This window comes from Salarias fasciatus, chromosome 20 (genome assembly GCF_902148845.1).
Source record: "Salarias fasciatus chromosome 20, fSalaFa1.1, whole genome shotgun sequence".
Lineage (NCBI taxonomy): Eukaryota > Metazoa > Chordata > Actinopteri > Blenniiformes > Blenniidae > Salarias > Salarias fasciatus.
Window position 1 is genome coordinate 17,772,602 of NC_043764.1, and position 18,777 is coordinate 17,791,378.

An 18,777-nucleotide genomic window follows, 5' to 3' on the forward strand; every position below is an offset into this window, starting at 1 on the left:
GGCAATGGGAAGTGTAAAAATAATGGACTTTTGTTGGAACATAATAGCTTTACAATAACATGTTTCAAAATAAAGGAATAAAGAAAATAGAGTGAAACTTTTCCACAACCAGGCTCAGATGTGTTTTCTACTGTTGTAGTTTAGCATGGGCATTAAATACTCAAAGAGATACAACAGAGCCTTCATTTCGCCTGTTGCGTTAATTTCTCATTGTATATGTTTTCATGGAGTATATGTATGGAGTTTATGTGTGCCAAACATTTCACTGATGACCTGTGAAGGCTACTGGCTAGGATGCTATGAACAATGTAATCAAACGCAGGGCTAAGAGCATAACACAAGACTCTGTGGCACTCCATGTTATAGGTTTTGTCTAAGTCGAAGAGGCATCATTAACATGAACTAAGAGGGATCTGTCTGATAAATCTGAATTAAGTCAGATTAGTGCTGTATCTCCAAAGCCAATTATATTTTCTTGTCTCTTTAGCAGGATGTTGTTATCATCAAATGCAGCACAGAGATCTAATGAGACAAATCCTCTGTCTGAGGCCATAAGAAGCTCATTTGTAGATGTTTCTGTTTGATGATGGGTTCCATATCCTGACTGAAAACACCACACAGATCATTTGTGCATCGAAGGCAACATAGCTGACTTGCAAAAACTTCTTCCAGGATTTTAGATATAAATGGGAGGTTGAATATTGGCCTGGAATTTGTTAAAAAAAAAAACTGGATCATCGCTTTTCAGGAAGAGGTTATTAATGTTGCTGAGAAACCTTCAACTGCTCCAGAAGCAGAACCAGATGCTGGTGAGGATGATGGAAAAGAACTTGAGACTGAGGGAACCAATGGGGTGAACCTTGGACTGGTGGAGCTGATGGAGCTGAGGGAGTAGAACCAGAAGCTGGTGGAACTGATGGGGGAGAACCAAAATCTGGTGATGCCAATAAGGGAGAGCTGGAGCACACAAGAGAAACATAGGGAGGAACAACAAGTGCAGAAAAAATCCAAGAAAAAAGTTAAGCCTAGAGGACATTGCCACTAGAGTGAGTGTCCAATCTAGATGAAGACTTGATATTTAATTGATTTTACAGATCTACAGTAGATGGTCCTTTATGGTGCCATGGCTAGAAACTTTTTTGCAACTGTTTCATGGCATATTTCAGTTTTTGGAGAGGATCTTCTCTAAATTAATATATATGATAGGGTAAAAACAGAAATACAAAAACAGACCACAATGTCTTCATTTTAACTTCATTATCAGACAAGCAAAGACAGCAGCATACCTCAGCAGAAGAAACAAGTCAGAAAGTTTGTGATGTGAATGGTTTTTTTTTTGTTTTTTTGTTTTTTTGTTTTTTGTTGTTTTTTTTTTTTTTGTTTCTTTGTCGGATTGATTGAAATCAGGCTAAAACTTTCATTTTAATTTTTAGAAATGGACAAATATATGGATGAATTTGTCACTATTTTGGTGATATTGTTTTTGGAAATTTTGTGACCTAAATTGTAGGACTGCAACATAAACACATTTTTCTTTCTTTCTTTATTTTTCAACAAAAAAGATGGTTATTTGTAGATTTTTAAAATTTCTCTTTAGCGTGTGCACACTTTCTGTAAATAAAATAATTTTTAAAAAGGAAAAAAAATCCCTATCCTCTCTCTCATTAACTGTACAAATTCTTTATAGTTTATTTAGGAGCTCTGGCAACTAAACATAAAACAATACAATCCACCATGAACATGTAACCCAAACCTTCAGCCCACTCCAGGTCAGATAGACCTGGGGCAGGCTGAAGCTGTCAGAAATAGTTTCAGGATAAAGGTTGAAGCTAAGTTTGTAACTGCAGGTTATAGTTAGTTCCATGACATTCAGCTATGGACAATAACATTTCGGAATGACTGGTTAAATATTAATCAGAAGTGATTCATATTATTGTTGTAGAAGCAGAATCCATGGAGGAGATCCATTGGTGTATCTACTAATGTTTCCAGGGCGTATCATTTTAATCAAAGTGAAAAAAAAGAAAAGAAAAAAAAAAAAGAAAAAAATCATGTTTCCAAAACGAAATTAAGAGTTTTTAGTTGTAATACGGTAACAGGTGGACGGGCCACAGCGCAGCTTCATAGCGGCATTACGGTAACTGCGCCTCCTCTCCTGTCAAACATGGCGCTGTCCTGTTCGCGGCTGTGCAGCCAGCTGTCTTTGACTAGACTGTGGGGTCTCAGGACGAACGGGGTAACACACACCGTGTATCCCCACTCCGTGTCCTGTCAGGCCAGGTATGTGCGAATCAAGTCGGAGCTCAGACCTTCACCGTCTGACACTCTTGTTTTCACCCGCATCCGTGAAGCCTCTGCTAAGCTAATCGATCATTTTGCGTTTGATTACACATTTAATCAATGCTGAATTTATGGTTATATTATGCCTTTTCATTCATTGTCATCGGTGTGTGTTCAGTATGTTATTACTGACAGTTGTCAGTGGAAGCAAACATAATTGATGAGGTTCCATCGAGTGGTAAATAACTACTTTCACTTTTTGTTGTATTTAATTACATTTCTCAGAATACTTATTAAATTCACTTGCCTATCTATTATTGCAAAGATTTTTCACTACTCTTCCTTACGATGTTCAAAGTTTATCATTATTTATTTGAAGCTATACGGGTGATTCATAGTTACATTGACAGTAGATTAATGATCTCTGTCGTTGCTAATGATTAAGCTGGTGGGGCCACAATGACAAAGTAGTTGCACAATACTATTACCGTAGTTAGGTTGGTACTGTAGGCCTGTAAATCACACTTAAAATGTGATCACATGTGTGATTAATCCTTTTTTTCCAAGCAAATCATTTATATTTATAAACATTGTTCATTTCCTTTTTGATTGAAACCAAATTTGAAAGAAAACAAATCTGTTCTGTTCCTTCCTCTCAGGTTACCCCTCTGCAGACTCTACTCAACCTCCAAAGTTAAACGCGGTATCGGCCGACATGTGGCCAACAAGCTCCAGAAAGCAAACGCCAGATATGAAAGTTTCCTTCAGAGGAGGTTTCCTCGCTTTTTCCAGCTTTACCACACCTTTGTGGAGGGTAAGTTGTCTTGAACAAACCTCTGAAACACACTGAGGAGCAAATATATTCATTATTGAATGAAAGATGCTAACTGAACAGGGATACTGTAATATGTGTGTGTGTTTTTCTCCTGGTCCTCTCACACAGTCCAAAAACAAAGGTTTTTGGCCGTAGGTATGGATGTTACGCTCTGTCTCTCTGTTTACACTGTGATGGACTTGTGACAAATTTGGGGTTGAACTCTGCCTTCACCCGTAGTCTGCTGGGGTCGGCTCCAGCACCTGACCTCAAATAACTACAATCTGCGGTCAGAGATGAAAGAAAAAAAGGCCCAGTGACATTTTCACGATGACGTTCCACTGAAGCTTTATGTACTCTAACCTTTCAGACACTATTGGTGAATAAGTTGTGGTTTCAAGATAAAAGAAACACTAGTTGGAGCATTTAGCATCAAATACAAGATGCGAGTGGTCATTTCATACGTTCTTCATCTTATACTACTATGTGCAGTTTAAGCTTGCGCTGTGGCGGGGCACTGGAGCTGAACCCAGCTGACTACGGACTAGAGCAGGGAGCAACCTGAACAGGCCACCAGTCCATCACAAGGCGAACACACAGAGACGGACCACCACATGCAGCTACAGACAACTCAGACCCGCCAGCTATCCTGTAATGCATGTTTTTTGGACTGTGGGAAGAAACTGGATTACTTGGAGATAATGAATTTATGACCAGGGAGAAGAGCTGGTGGCCTACCAGAGACTCTTTTAATGAATCACTTTCAGGAGAAGACTTCCTTCATCCCCTCAGTCTGTGTTGGTTTTCAGATTGTTTTTTAAATTGTGTTGTTTTTGTGTCATTGCAGGTTTCAAGCTTCTGTTCAACGATGCCAATGAAGTGAAGAGGATTAAAGTACAAATGTACACTGACAGGATACAGTTCCAGGACCTACCCTACAGAGATATGGAGAAACTAAGACAGGTGAGTCTGTCGACTGGATCGACATCAGCTAATCAGACACTTTTCAGACGTGAGTGGAGATTTTTCAAGTCACACTCTGGTAATGTGCATCAGGTGACTCCTTATGTACGAATCACATGTGAATTTACTCACAGAATTATAGATCTTGCTGTTCTGCATTTCACACTTCTGTACCTCCGGCCTGATGGCAGGAGTGTCAACAGTCGGTGCTGGGTGGGTGGGGTCTTTGAGGATGGAGGCAGCTCCCCTGTGGACTCTGCGGTGCTGTATGCTCTGCAGAGAGGACAGTGGGCTCCTGGTGATCCTCTCAGACGTCTTCGGCTCTCTTTGCAGGCATATCCAGTCCGTGGCAGTAGTGCAGGAAAGTGGTTTGTTCGACTCAGGTTGTTATTGTCGACTTTTCAATGCTCGTCCTCAGCTGACTTCTACCTAGCCATTTGTATTTTCTCCATCGGAATACTCCGATATGCTTCATTCAGGTTTCAATCAGAGGTCTGTACTGGATGCTGATCAGTTAGATCACGTTTAGTAACAAAGCATGAACAAGAATTTTCCTTTAAAGCATCTTCTCTTTGGAAGTTTTGCTTGTTGAGCTCAGACTCACCAGCAGTCGAACATTAAATCACGTCTCCAGTCATCATCGACACAATTTATCCAGTTCAGGGCCGCGAGGTGCTGCTACTAATCCCAGCTAACCACTGATGAAGGCAGGCTACACCCGGGACAGGTCCTCAGTCTGTCACAAGATAGATTGAGCCCATCCTAGACTCGAACGGGGGACCCTCTCACTGTGACGGATGAGTGCTTATCACCAACTGATAAAATCACATGTTGCCACCCTTCTTTTTATGAAGTCTTTAAGCATTCAGACTTCTTAGGTCTGATGTCTTTTAGTCTTAGCTGTCTGTTATGGATTTACTTGTCATTTGTTCATTTTGTTTGACGATTCATCAACTTTATAGACATAAGCGATAAAAGACCAATAACATATTTCTGAATTTGTAGGGTGTTGCATAAAATATTGCCATTGTTTGGATTGTTAATGTACCTGATGTTTTTCAGTAGCTTTACTGAACTGACATGTGTTTCACAGCTTCGCAGAAACCTGATCAAGGCCATCCCGCTGGTGTTGATATCCATTCCTCCCTTTGCCAATTACCTGGTGTTCGTCTTGATGTGAGTTAGTTTTTAATAAAATTAGTTCGTTTTGATAAAACAGCCACCTTCTGTCTCAGCTGGCCACCATTAAGCAGTTCTGTGAAGAAGTATTTGTCCCCATTCTCAAATTCTTATTTCTGGAAAATTTCCATCACTGAAATGTTGAAGACCGTCAAAGCAAATTTAAATATTGGACAAAGATAAGCACAGTAAACACAAAATACAGTTTTTAAATGATGATTTAATGTTTTGAGGGGAAAAAGCTCTCCAAACCTACCTGGCTTTATGTAAAAAAAAAACTACCCCTTCCCGTTTTTCTTTTTCTTTTTTTTTATGGAACTTAAACTTTAAAGTGTGGAGTAAATATGCAAAAACATAAGAATCTGAGATGGGGCAAATACTCTTTGGCAGCACTGTACATATATATATATATATATATATATATATATATATATATATATATATATATCTCACAGAAACACTTGATGGATAGAAATGATGATTTATCTCTTGTTATGTCCGCCCTGTCTCTGCTAACGCCTCCTCCGTTTCACTGCCAGGTACTTTTTCCCCCGTCAGCTCCTGATCCCTCATTTCTGGAATCCCAAGCAGCAGCTCGAGTTTCGAGGAATTTACCATTCACTCCGGGCGCAGCACCACGGGCCGGTGCTCCAAGGACTCCAGCACACGAGCAACCAGGTCAAAGACAGGCAGCTCCAGGGCCGCCTGAAAGACCTGTGTGCCAAAGTAAGTGAACCCATCAGAAAGCATTGGCCGTGCAAATGACCCCGAAAGTAGCAAAACATAAGTAAAGCAGCAGAAACTTGTCAAGTATTTAGGTTTTTACTTTGTTGAAATACAGATACTTCTGTGAAGACTGGAAATACTTTGATACGTAGGTTGCTCCTATCAACTGTGACATTAAGTGTAATTTTGATAAAAATAACGAGACTCCTGTTTACACTCTTGGCCCTGCTAGAGTCTGGTTTGACTTTATGCTTTTTAGAAGTAAATCCATTTGAAACACGTGCTAAAATAGGCCAAAAGATATTTCCCAGAAAGCTGAAATTCAAACCCTGCATCGAGAGAGGAGTTTTCTTATTACAGAACTGTAAACATGAAAATCAAAAATAGTAAATCAAATCTCAACATATTAAAATGCGTCAAATGTTTTCCCTGTTGCTCAATAGCAAATGCAATTAACAGTTTTAAAATGTGAGAAACTTTCCATTTTCTGAGTTTTAAATTACTTACCCAAATTTGACAAATGGGATAAATGTGATCTATATTTGCAATAACTGGGTGGTGGTGGTGGGGGGAACAAACTTTGATAACTAGAGCTGATTTCCAGCTGATGATTACACCGTAAACACGTTGATCACAAAACAAACACAGAGTCACTCATTCACACTCATGGACAATATCAAGACACAACTTTAGCCTGAATCGTATGTTTTTCGACTGTGGGAGGAAGACAGAGGAGCCAGTGAAGCCATGAAAGTGAACTAAGTCGTGTATTTTCAGGTGCAAAATGGAGCAAACCCCCAAGTCTCTGAAATCCTGGCTGTCCGAAGCCTGTTTTCTGGACCTCCTCTGGGTATAAAGAGGATGAGCGTCGAACACATGGTGAGTGGAGGCTCACATCTCTCAGACTCTGTCCATAAACAAAGCGCTGCTTTCACTCTTGATATTTTGGTTCTTGTCTGTCCTCATGGCCTAATCAGAGGCACATCAGCCCCCTGCTCTTCCTGACCCCTCACCTCCCGGGCTTCCTGATTGGCCGACGGCTGAACAGCCACGCCCTGGAGCTGCTCCAGCTGGACCGGGCCCTCGGCAGGCTGGGCCCTCACCAGCTGAGCGAGGCCGAGCTCAAACACGTCAGTCGCTCTGTGAAAATGGCTTTACGTGGTCGTCTCCCTGCAGTCACAGGAAACCGCTTCATCCATATCTCTGACTGATTTTCAGGCTTGTTATGTCCGAGGACTCAACGCGGATCCTCTTGGAGCCTCTCAGTGTCGTGAATGGTTGTCTCGGTGGCTTCAGGTGTCTTCTTCATTGAAGGGTTAGTACAACAGTTTAATCAGATTTTTCTTTTCATTGCAACTTTGGCTCACAGGACTATTGGCCACAACAACAGATTTTTATTTTAACTCGTGCTTCGAAAGCACAGTTGCATTTGTGCTTCAAAATGTAATCCACTATATCGACTTTGGCCTAAAGCATGAAGAAAGGCCAGGCTTTAAATTTGACAAGTCATTTGTAGGTTACGCCTGACGTAGTGACATTGAGTTGGATTACACCGTACAGAGGGGTCTTTCTAATATTTGAGTCCTCTCACACAACTCAACAAAAAGGGTTAAAAAAAACCCTGCAAACTTCAGACATCAAATTGTAAATGGTAAAAGCCTTTCTGATGAGTTAATTTCAAGTCAAATTATTCATAAAAACTTTGTTCTTAGTAGTGCTGCTTCTACATTTTTGGTTCGAAATAAGGCCAAAAAACCAAATATTTTTGTTGTTCAGTCTCTTAACTATATGCACAAAACAAGCAAACATTTCACCATCATGTTCCATTCTCCTCTTTAAAATAAAGAAGAATGTAACATTTTGGGCTAGTTTATGGCTGGTGCAAAAATACCAACACAATTCTGTTAACAGTAGAAATGCAAAAATAACATTCTTTCATTTCTTTCTCATGCATACTTACTGTAAACATTCAAAGGTTATTGCTGCCTGTGTACAGTAAACAAGAAATACTCTGACATTTTTTACTTAAATTACAATACAAACACAAAACAAAATCTGAAAAGGTGCTTTGTTGTTGTAAACAATGAGAACAACTTGTTTGAGGAAATGAAAACTAAATCCTCCTCATGGCGGCAGTCTCTGAAACATTTGGACAATTAGACCCATTTTAAAGCTATTTCTGTTGCCAGTTGGATAAAAGGAAAACAAGTTGATTAAAATAAGTTTCACAGACATGAACATTTATTCTTAGTGTCTCATTTTGTCCTCTTTAATTATTTCTGTAAACATTGGGAATTACCCGATGCTCGTGAACGCCTCACATTATAATAAACAAGCCGAGTTGAAGAGAAGGAGCAGCAGAGGCGGTGAGTGTCAGCTACCTCCTCCTCTTCAGCTGCTACAGGGGGGCCAGGAGGTCAAACCTATCAGCCCCTTTGCATTCTTGAAATCTTTTCATTTCAACTTTTTTTTTATTTATTGCACAATACCCCCCCTGGTGGTGAGAGTGTGGTGTCGAATATTTCAATACAGTGAATGCAACCTCTTAAAAAAAAACATATCCACGATAAGGTCATAAGTTTACTCCATCAAAATGACTTTTCTGATAATTTAAAAAACGAAAGGAATCATCTAATTTGTACACATTTATTTTAGTTTGTACATAGTTGGGCGTGTGGGGAAATGCCAAGTCATTTAAAGTCAAACAGTTCAAGTCAAGTTCACAACTCCTCTGACAGTTTACAGAGTCCTGCTTTGTTAGATGAACAAAAGACCCTTCTGTTAAATTAAATTACATTTTGTAAATATGTTTCTGCAGGCTTTATTAGATAAATGTTTGGCTTGCGATTTGATCTTTTTACGAGGAGAAAAGAGTTACTGTGACACCAAGGCCTACAGCTATTACACACACAGATGTATTTATATGATACTTTTCTAAAGATTAATAAAGCCTTGTGATTCACGGCACATATTTTCAGATTTCCTGGTGGACAGGCCTCCCCAAACAAGTTTATAGACATTTATTTCACAAACTCTAGTGTCCTGCAGCATTTTACAAATCATGTTTTAAAAACAGACTTTTAAACTGATAGTTTGTAACAAGTGGCACTTTACCACCTCATGCATTTGTAATGTAGACACCCGGCTAGAGACTTCAGGTGAATTCAAAATGTTGCATCACTCCTTCAACTTATTGTGTACCATCCCACTTTTCTCCAGACTCGGAGGTGTCGCTGCTTTTGCACAGTATTGTACTTCTCTCTGCGAACTACCCACACGGTCCCAGCCGTCACTGACAAGAAGGCGGCCCTGGGTAAGCTGCTCCGCTGACTGTGGCCTCTGTCATGCACTGGACTGCACAACGTCCCCAAGAGTTGAACACTTTTTGTTTGCAAAGGAAGTAATAAAAGAAAATTGTTCTTGGTGAGGTTTTGAGATTGGAAAAAAAAAATCATTTGGAAAAATGATGAATTTATTGTATCTTTATTAGAGAGATTATTATTGCTGCCTTGTGTGTGATGAGAACCCCGACGAGGGGCTAAAACTGAGGCACCGAACTACATTGCATGACGGCATTGTCTTCTATACAGCTACAAAGGCGAAGCTGGAAATCCGGAAATAGTTCCATCTCAGTAAGCAAGCAGTAACTACTTTGCGGTGTGTTAATAAGTTACTTGAGGGATTGTTCAGGCACATTCCATTCATACAATTACACATGGGAGCCTTTACGTGGGACTGTCGAATATGTCTGCTTCCAACACGTACTGTTCTCTCTCATGCTGTTACCTCAGTTTCAGCTCTGCTTTTACGTTTAGTTTAGTTTTTTTTTTACTCTGCTCAGTGCTGGTCATGCCAAAGTTGCTGGAACCTTGTTAAAAAAAAGTGGTTTTGTGGAAAAGAAAACGTGTCGGAAAGAAAAGGTAGTTGCTGACGTCTGAAGCAGTCGATTTCTTGAAAACACTATTTAAGAGGGAACATCTTAAAAGGATCATTAAAAAAAAAAAACAACTTGGTGACATATATATTAAAGCTTGTTTTCTGTATTGAGAAACTAAAGTTATTGTAACTGAATATTATCCTGCACTGCAATCAAAAGGTGCTGGACAAGAGTTGTGATGGCACTTTACTTTGTTTACTTGATGCTTTCTTGCATGAGAAGCTTAAAATGACATGAACTTTACTTTGTAAGTCAACACTTCAGCACATTTCATCTACGCCTTTTGTGTCTTGAGTCACAGAACAAAGCGGAACTGGACATCCTTTTTGTAGATGACTGGTGTTGTGAAGCGTAAAATCAGACGTGTCATTTCCTGACTGTGCCTTTCGTAAGGACTGGCATGAAGCAGCTCAACTATTATTTGCAGAAGTTCTGGTCTTTGAATCTCTCTCTTTTTTTTTTTTTTTAAATTGTATGAAACTACTCATTAAAGTTTTGAACATTTGTGCCAACATACCCTTTGTTATGGAATTGTGTCTGAAATAAAACATCTTTCATGGTGCTTTTTTTCTTCTTCTTCGATTGTCTTAAAAGAATCCATGCGTTCAAGTTTTAAAGAACCTTTATTAAAAACGGAAACTTGGAAACCAGCATAACAACAATTTAACACCAACACTGATCAGGAGTCTCAAACTGGTACAAGCAAAGTGGGGTGTTAAATTTCTTCATGATCAAGAGCCTTCACTAACATTGCACTGAAAACGAACTCTTCCTACCACTTTAAAATTGCTACGCATATAACAGCATTGAAGCAGAGAAACCAGTAACCTAGGAATTTATTCCAAAATCACTAAAGGAAAAATATTGTTCTCTGTATTACAAGTGAAGTGTAAGATGAACTTATAACAAATGTTCAAATTAAGCTCCCAAAAAGCGTAACGTTGACACCCAACTCTTCTTCTGATTCGGCTCTGAATCACATCACTTCATAGCCGCTGCGAATGCCTCTCATCAACAAGCAGGCGAACACGATGCCCATGATCTGGAAGTCAGAGAGAGAGCAGAGGTGTTAGTCATCCTGCCATACCTAACAGGTTACGTCAGAAAGAAGATAAAATATATTAACACATTCAATAAAGAAATGTTTATGAAGGCTATTGAGACACAGATATGAGCGTGAGAAGACTTGAGTTATTTGCCCATATGTTGTATATGACGTGTACTGTGTGTATTGACATTTGTGTCTTTAGATTACGTACCTGCAGGAAAGCAATAACAAGGGCGGCCACGATCACCCACATGATGTTCTTCTGCAGCAGAGCCTCCACAGCCTTGCTACAGCCCTAGGAAAAAAAAAAAGAAGGCAGAACCAAATTTCACTTTTTGCAGGTTGAAATACTATTGAACATGATGGTAACACTTCTACATTTGTCTTGTTACAGTTACTTCTTTGTTACATGGAGTTCTGTGGACTTTTCAGGTGACAAATAAGAGGAATTGTTTTGTCTTATATGCTGAACCAAACCTGAACACATACTGTAAATATTCAAACACAAACCGAATAAAAGAAACAATCACGTTGTCTTATCGTTTGTAGCTGGAACTAAATTAACAGGAAAATCCTAATTTCACACTTCCACGGAGCACATGGGAATCAATCCTCAAATTTCAGTTTGTCAGGAACAGGTCTCATCCTGAGTAAACACAGTATGTTAGGTGCACTATGGTCTGTTATCAGCAGATCATGGCTCCAAGATGAGAGATTACATCCTTCATCATGCTTAAACACATCAGCACCCAGAGAGGACATCTGCTCTGATGGGTGAATGAATATGAAGCAGCAGGGGGGAAAAACTCATACGAGTCTCCAGCTTACAAGGGGGAACACAGAGAACTGGTATGCTGAGATGGAATTTGGTTGATCATAACTATTTATTAGAAATATCTCTAAGCTCAAACATTTACACTTGTTTTAATGCTCCTGAATAGTCTCAATTAACAGAAAAGATTTTCATATTTTTGTCATCGTCAAAAACCAGAAGTGAAACACTGAGAAATGCAAATAAACCTCAAGTTTCTTATTACTGTAAGCAACAATTGTGGGAAAGTTTACCTGCACGTTCACTTTGGAGGCATCTGTCATGGCCCCTTTCCCACAGTTTGTAGAGACATTTAGGCAGCACGAGTCAGGAACCGAGTTTCCATCAGGGCTGAAGTCTCTCCAGTCGGCAGAGCTGTTCACACCACAACAGTGAAGCTGGAAACAGAAATTAAAAACAAATCCAAGACATTAAGTACATTATGTATGTAGCAGGTACCAGTCTTTTGACATGTTCAGTACAAGGATATAAATTACGACACCACTGTTTGCACTGTCTATTGACCTATCATGCAGGACCGGCCAACAGGATGCGGCAGTGTTATGAGAAGGTGTTGTCAGAATAAGCAAATCATGAGTCGGGTAGATAATGCTGGACCTACATCCTCCTGCAGTTTGTCCACTGAGTCTCTGAATTCCTCTGTGCTGTTGTTGTAGTTGTCGATCATGTCGGTGAGGCTGTCGTGGACGATCGCTGAAAGCTACACGGGAGAGACAAAGTCAGAGCGTGTGATCGACTGGTTCGCTTGTGACCTTACAGAATAATTCAGATTTATACTCACTTTGTTTCTGAATACGTATCCAGTGATCACAGCTGCGATCTCAGCGAGGATGATCAGCGACAGAAGAACCGCAAACTGTGTGAAAAGGAAGTAAAAATGTATTTATAGACGAAGTGCAATGCTTATATTAAAGTCAGCGAAAATTCTTCATTAAAAAAATAATTTGAAACTGGTCTTTTACTGGCCAACAGATTTTTATCCCTGACACATATTGTTTTTTTCACAAACTAGAAAATATTTTGAAGTATGACCATGGTACAACTTTGCATTTCCTAATTGTGACTGATGAGAGACCCTGTGGAGTGCATTACCGTGGTGACCATGCAGTAGTTTTCCTTCCAGGCTCCACAGCAACCAAAGAAAGCGATGAAGAAAATCACCACACCGATTGCAATCAGGATAATGGGACCTCCTGATGCAGACGCATCTTTCATCATGAGGCTGTTGTGCAGAGACACTTGCACCAAGATTCCCACAACGATCAGTGCCAGGCCACATAACTGCAGAAACATAAAAAGATTTTGTTTAGGGCAGAATTAATCATACATGTGTGTGTTTTTGCTTTTTCATTTTGACTAGATAATACATGATTTGATTATTTGACTATGTGGCTGTAATGCTTTGAGACGGTTACAGTCAACACTGGATAAAAGGTAGAGTGCAACCAGGACTAACAGTAGACACACACACACACACACACACACACACACACACACACACACACACACACACACACACACACACACACACACACACACACACACACACACACACACACACACACACACACACACACACACACACACACACACACACACACACACACGGTTATGACCCGTTTATCATTTGAAAATAATCTAGAGGGGATTTGTACAGAGCATCTTTCGTAGAGGCGACAGTGCCAATCATCATACCAAAAATCCAGAAATGTTAAATGTCACAATATTTAGATCAACATTTATACATTTGCTTCCTCACACAGTCCAAAAACATGCAAGTCAGGTTAACTGGTGACCCTAAAATGCCCCTAGGTGTGAATGTGAGTGTGCATGGTTGTCTGTCCCTATGTGTTGGCCCTGCGACAGACTGGCAATGTGTCCAGGGTGTACCCCGCCCTCGCCCATAAGCAGCTGGGATTGGCTCCAGCACCCCGTGACCCCGAAAAGGAAAAAGTGGCTAAGAAAATTGATGAGTGCATGAATGATTGAATTATATATTTGCCAACTTTTTTCCCCCACGCAAACAGTCACCAAAATCATGTTCGCACTAATACTGAATACAAGGAACTTATGACATGTTTAATTTCCTCATAATATCTGTGGAATGATTAAATGATAAACTCTGATATGCATGAGTCGCAGAATGTGGGTGGAGTAGCTCAAGATAAGACCTTTGACAAACATTGTATAGATGAACTGTTTGAGCAAGATCCTCCAGGATCAACTCGTTCTTATGCAAACATCTAAGGACTGCATCCCCTTTACATTGACTTCTCTCAGGGTAAATACAAACTGACGTCGTCTGCAGTCAGAGGAGCTCCGCTGAAATTCTAAATAAAGACAGAAAGGATTTGTGACTATTCTGACGTTGACTTTTCACTCTTGCAGTTGTTCATGCAAAGAACTGCTCATAAGTTCATATTTAGCTTGGCTGTGGCCTCACAATCTTTAAATTATTTATCTTTTTGAAAATCAAATTAGCATTTGGGATAGACTGACTTGACCATTAACAAATTTCAAGCTTTTAAGCTGACATTCTTAAGACAAAAGTAATTTTAAAGTTTGTACGGCAAAACTGTAAAGATAACAGCGAAAAAGATGAAAACTCAATGAAAATAGTTTATTTTCACTGTATGTAATTGTTCTTTCACTTTTTCAGCAATCCGGGAAACATCACCAAAATCATGAAAACAAAGACAGGATACTCCAGCATGTTTGTGTTTCTATTGCAGTGGTTAATGCGGAATTTTTCAGAAATTGATGTATGTATTAATGTTAACTAATGCTGTACACCAATGCAGAAATGTGATCACAACACTTACAATCACTATTTGATATTCTTTATTTTATAAAATTATTTGTCAAACTTCAGTTTTTATCTTTGACTAATGGAGGCAACGACTTGCGTTTAGGTTTGAACAAACCATTTCAGTATTCTTCATATGCCTGTACAACAACACACGTCACAATGTAAATTCACCTTTGCTTTTTGGAAATGGAACATTGAGTGACCAAGTGACATGATATGTAATTTTATATAGCTTGTTGATCATTTATTTTAAAAAGCAACATAATGTAACGGAAACTATTTCCAACTCAAATAAATGTAATACTGTCTAGACTTTTTACGTTCAAATGAACATGTTTATTTATATTAATATGAAAACCTGAAACTTCTGTGGAATTCATGTTCATGTGACACTTTGTCATCCTTTCTGTAAACTGTACTGAGCACCAGCCATTGCTGAAGACCTCTTCTTAATTGCAACAACGTAAATATTTGAACATGAGTCTTATAGGTGACTTGTGGCTGACAACAGAAAATATAAAGGAGCAAACACAATGAAGAGGATCACCTCAATCCCAGAATACAGTAGAATAAACCCATATTTACTCTACAGTGCACTATTTTCTATGTTCATCCGCTTCTTCAAATGTCAGAATCATGGGTGCGTTCATTTAGTCCTCATCCTGACTGCAAACATTTCACAACACGGTTGTTACATTATACACCATTTCCTGACACAAGGCCCATAATGCAATATGACGAAAAAATGTCAAAATGGCTGGAAAACTCTCACTACTGCTCACTCCTCTGTCAGAAGCAGTCAATGAATTCATACATCAGTGACTGCAGGTAATTCAGATGCTGTTGTTTTTAAGTTCAACTTTACTATCATCAAGAGCACTGAACCGGAAACATTTATGAAATAAAAACTTGCTATACTTCTTTTTCTAGACTTTGGCCTAAGGCTACTTGAATAACACAGCTCTTCAAACTGTTTGTTCAACAACATGAGACTTACAATGCAGGAAAACAGCATATCCAGTACAAAATGGTAAAGGACATCTCATAATGCTTTTTCAACAAGAACTAGAACAATTTTAATTGAAAATGTGTTCAAACATTTTACTGACTTGAGTCTCAATACTATATTAAAGTGTGCTATGAGCTTGGTTTAAATTACTGTTTACTGTTTATAAACACAAAAGTGAAGCACATGAATTAACACTGTTAAAACATCTAATGACTGCTTTCAACATACTATAATACCTGTCTAACAGCAATGCCTCTTTTGAGATAGCTGGTGTGTACACAGATGATTTGCCATACAGTAATGAGGAGTGTGTGATCGTTGCAGACTGTTCAAATGAATAAATAGGTAAACTGTCCTTAAGTGTACTAAGACTGGCATTACATGGAAAACATAATTCAGTAAATATCTGTACACTGTTGGTGCCTGTCGAAGCACAGGGCACAAAGTGAACCAATGCAGCTTTGTCATCCTTACTTACTCCTGTCCCAGGTGGCATGACTGCTAACCAAAGAACCCAAACTGAGAAGCCTTAACTGGCATTGTGTCTACAAGTGAGGGAAAAGACGTTGATCTGGATGAGTCACATGGTCCTGTTACATTCAGAAATCTGGTCATGAGATTCACATTCCCTCCCAACGACCTCTCACTCTAAAACTTTTAAACACACACGAAGAAACCTCAAACGCTTTAAATCCAGGAAGTATATCACCATGTCCAGGATTTTATTGTGGCAATAAACAAACCTGGAAGCCCATCTGAAAAGATTCGCAAAGAAATGCGACCGAATCCTCAGATGTGTGTGTGTGTGTGTCTGTACATCAGGTGACTGTGTTGCTGGTTACATGCTTAATATCAACCTAAGCAGTGGGGTGAGAAGGGACCAGGTTTTTGTTTGAAGTCACAAGACTGGTAAGCAGGATAAAAACTTTAAAACAGGTGCGGCCTTAAACATTATGGTCAGATGTAAATGATAAGCTGGCTGACCTGATAACACAGATCACCCAAAGACTGAATAACCTGACCTCCTTTACTCCCGACACATGTACTCTTCAATACTCAACAACAAATACGTTTTTAGGTGCTTTCCGCTCCCACCCTGCTGCCTTTTTACATAGCAAACACGTAGGTTAGAGGGGCTGGCTTCTTACTTACCCAGAAGATTAAGTTGAAAAAGAAGACTAGGTATTTGACACATTTCATTCCCCCTTCCACACCCATGGCTGACGAGAATCAAGTTCCTGTGTCAAAATACAGAGAAAAACGTTTAAATTGGATCAATTTCACTCTGTTTAACAGCTGAATTATAAGCACATTACATCAGCTGTAATATGAGCAGAGTAGCAGTGGAACATCTCAGTCATTTTCAGTAGAAACCTCATTTACCAAAAAGTGTAAAAAAAATTAAAACTAAATTTTAAAATTAAAATCATTTAATGAAAAAACAAGTGCAGGTGTCAATGTTTGTCGGCCTGTGCTGGTTTGGGACATATTTGAGGCATAAAAATGTTTTTTTGTTGTTTTTAAAAACTGTTTTGTAAGCTGGAGCCCTTCGGGCTTCGTCTACAACCGCTAGCAACAATACCAACTTTGTCACAGGCCAAATTACATCAACTGCCACCAAATTAGTGCATTCGTTAGGGCGGCTATTGAGTTAGTGCTGCATAAACACTACCAAAAGCAAACAATTTACCATAAAAAAGTTGTCGAAAAGCAAAAAAACATCTTCACTTTGGCGACCTTTTTTGTGTTCCGATCGTTAAACGCTTCTATCGATCAAATAACTTTACCGTGGGAAAAAAAAAGTTACAGAAAATAAGCGGGGATGAGGGGGACTCCGACGGTGTTTATGATCTTACCTTTAAGGAGAAGAGTTTTAAGTCCTGCTTTCAGAGGCGAAGTCGGGCTTTGTGTGGAAGTTTTGGACAAAGTTGAGCTGTTTATATCGCCTCCTCCCTCAGCCCTTGAATCCACTCCTCTGACGCCTCCTTCCCACGGCAGCAGCCGCCAATGCCGTGATGCCTTCACAGACTCTCCGTTAATTACATCACTTTTTCCGACCACGTTGAGCGGTCAGGATGAACGCGTTAGCATGAGTGTATTGTATGGGCAGAAGAATCAGATAAGATGACCTTTAGTTTGACCAAGAGTCAATAAAATACGAAACTCATCCGCCAAGGCAAATTTTAACAGTTTTATGTTATGTTTTAGTTTTCTATTTTTTTTTTCAGACTGACCACCTAAGTCTGTCTTGTCATGACCCAAAAATAACCCAATTATTAACCCAACCGAAGAGTCAAAGGTCAATTTAAAAAGTTTAAATTAGGGATGTCAACCATAAGGCCTGAAGGACAAGAAAACCCCACAAGAAGCTCCAATCCGGTCTGCCAAAACCGCCAAGCAAATTGCAAAAATTTCAAAGAAAACATTGAAAATATAATATAATAAACATTTAAAAAAATTTAAATAAGTGGACAAAGCACAACATTGAGACCTGAATGGCGATATGAGTGATGCTGGCTTAAAATCTAACCATCTCATTGCCGTGAACCTTCAGGACAAAGTGTAATTGAAATTGGCCTGATGATGCCACTGTAATAATTCACAGTAGTAATTCTTTGGTCTTATGAAAAAAATAAACATTTTGATCACGTATGTCCTTTGTCACAAAAAAAAAAAGAGAGAAAAACTTCACAGATTGAAAAGTTATTATGACACTATGTTAATGGTCTAGCCTACTCAAGATGAAATTGGACTGTATTTGTCAAACAAACTAATGCTCCGAAGGATTCTTCATTGAAAACTATTCTTTCCAGTTTCTTTTTTAACTAAATCTGAGTACCACTTTCTATCAGAAATAAATTTGTCTGAATCTAAAACACACTGGATGTTTTGCAATGTTAATCAATATGCATTATTATTTTAAAGCATTCATATATCTTTGATTGCCTGGTAAGTGAATTTGGCTGACTGGCAAAAATGAGAATTCCTTCAGATTTTCCAGAGATGTTTAGTAACGAGAACAAATTATGGATGTGAAACATTAACTATAAAAGTTGTGTATTGTATTTTTTCTTTATTAATAACTTGTGTTCTACAGTAAACTCAAGGTTACAAACTTGGACTAAGAAAAACTTTTAAGTATGAACTATATTTTTGTAGCTTTGATATTTTCCAAATTAA

At 39.0% G+C, this 18,777-nt stretch overlaps 2 protein-coding genes across 2 annotated transcripts; one reads left to right on the plus strand and one right to left on the minus strand.

Moving 5' to 3' along the window:
• Nucleotides 1-2,155: 2,155 nt before the first annotated feature.
• On the plus strand, nucleotides 2,156-10,461 carry letmd1 (LETM1 domain containing 1). Its single transcript, XM_030119160.1, has 9 exons — nucleotides 2,156-2,280; nucleotides 2,940-3,094; nucleotides 3,942-4,057; nucleotides 5,151-5,233; nucleotides 5,776-5,962; nucleotides 6,740-6,841; nucleotides 6,940-7,092; nucleotides 7,181-7,277; nucleotides 9,182-10,461. The coding sequence occupies exons 1-9, from the start codon at nucleotides 2,165-2,167 to the stop codon at nucleotides 9,256-9,258; spliced, it is 1,086 nt and encodes a 361-aa protein (XP_029975020.1). The 5' UTR covers nucleotides 2,156-2,164; the 3' UTR covers nucleotides 9,259-10,461.
• A 42-nt stretch (nucleotides 10,462-10,503) lies between these two features.
• cd63 (CD63 molecule) lies at nucleotides 10,504-17,600 on the minus strand. The gene is made up of 8 exons (XM_030119161.1): nucleotides 17,454-17,600; nucleotides 16,750-16,835; nucleotides 12,872-13,060; nucleotides 12,561-12,635; nucleotides 12,381-12,479; nucleotides 12,013-12,156; nucleotides 11,159-11,242; nucleotides 10,504-10,941 (listed from the first exon to the last, which is right to left on the minus strand). Exons 2-8 carry the CDS (start codon nucleotides 16,813-16,815, stop codon nucleotides 10,876-10,878), a joined length of 723 nt encoding a protein of 240 aa, XP_029975021.1. The 5' UTR covers nucleotides 16,816-16,835; nucleotides 17,454-17,600; the 3' UTR covers nucleotides 10,504-10,875.
• Nucleotides 17,601-18,777: the final 1,177 nt, after the last annotated feature.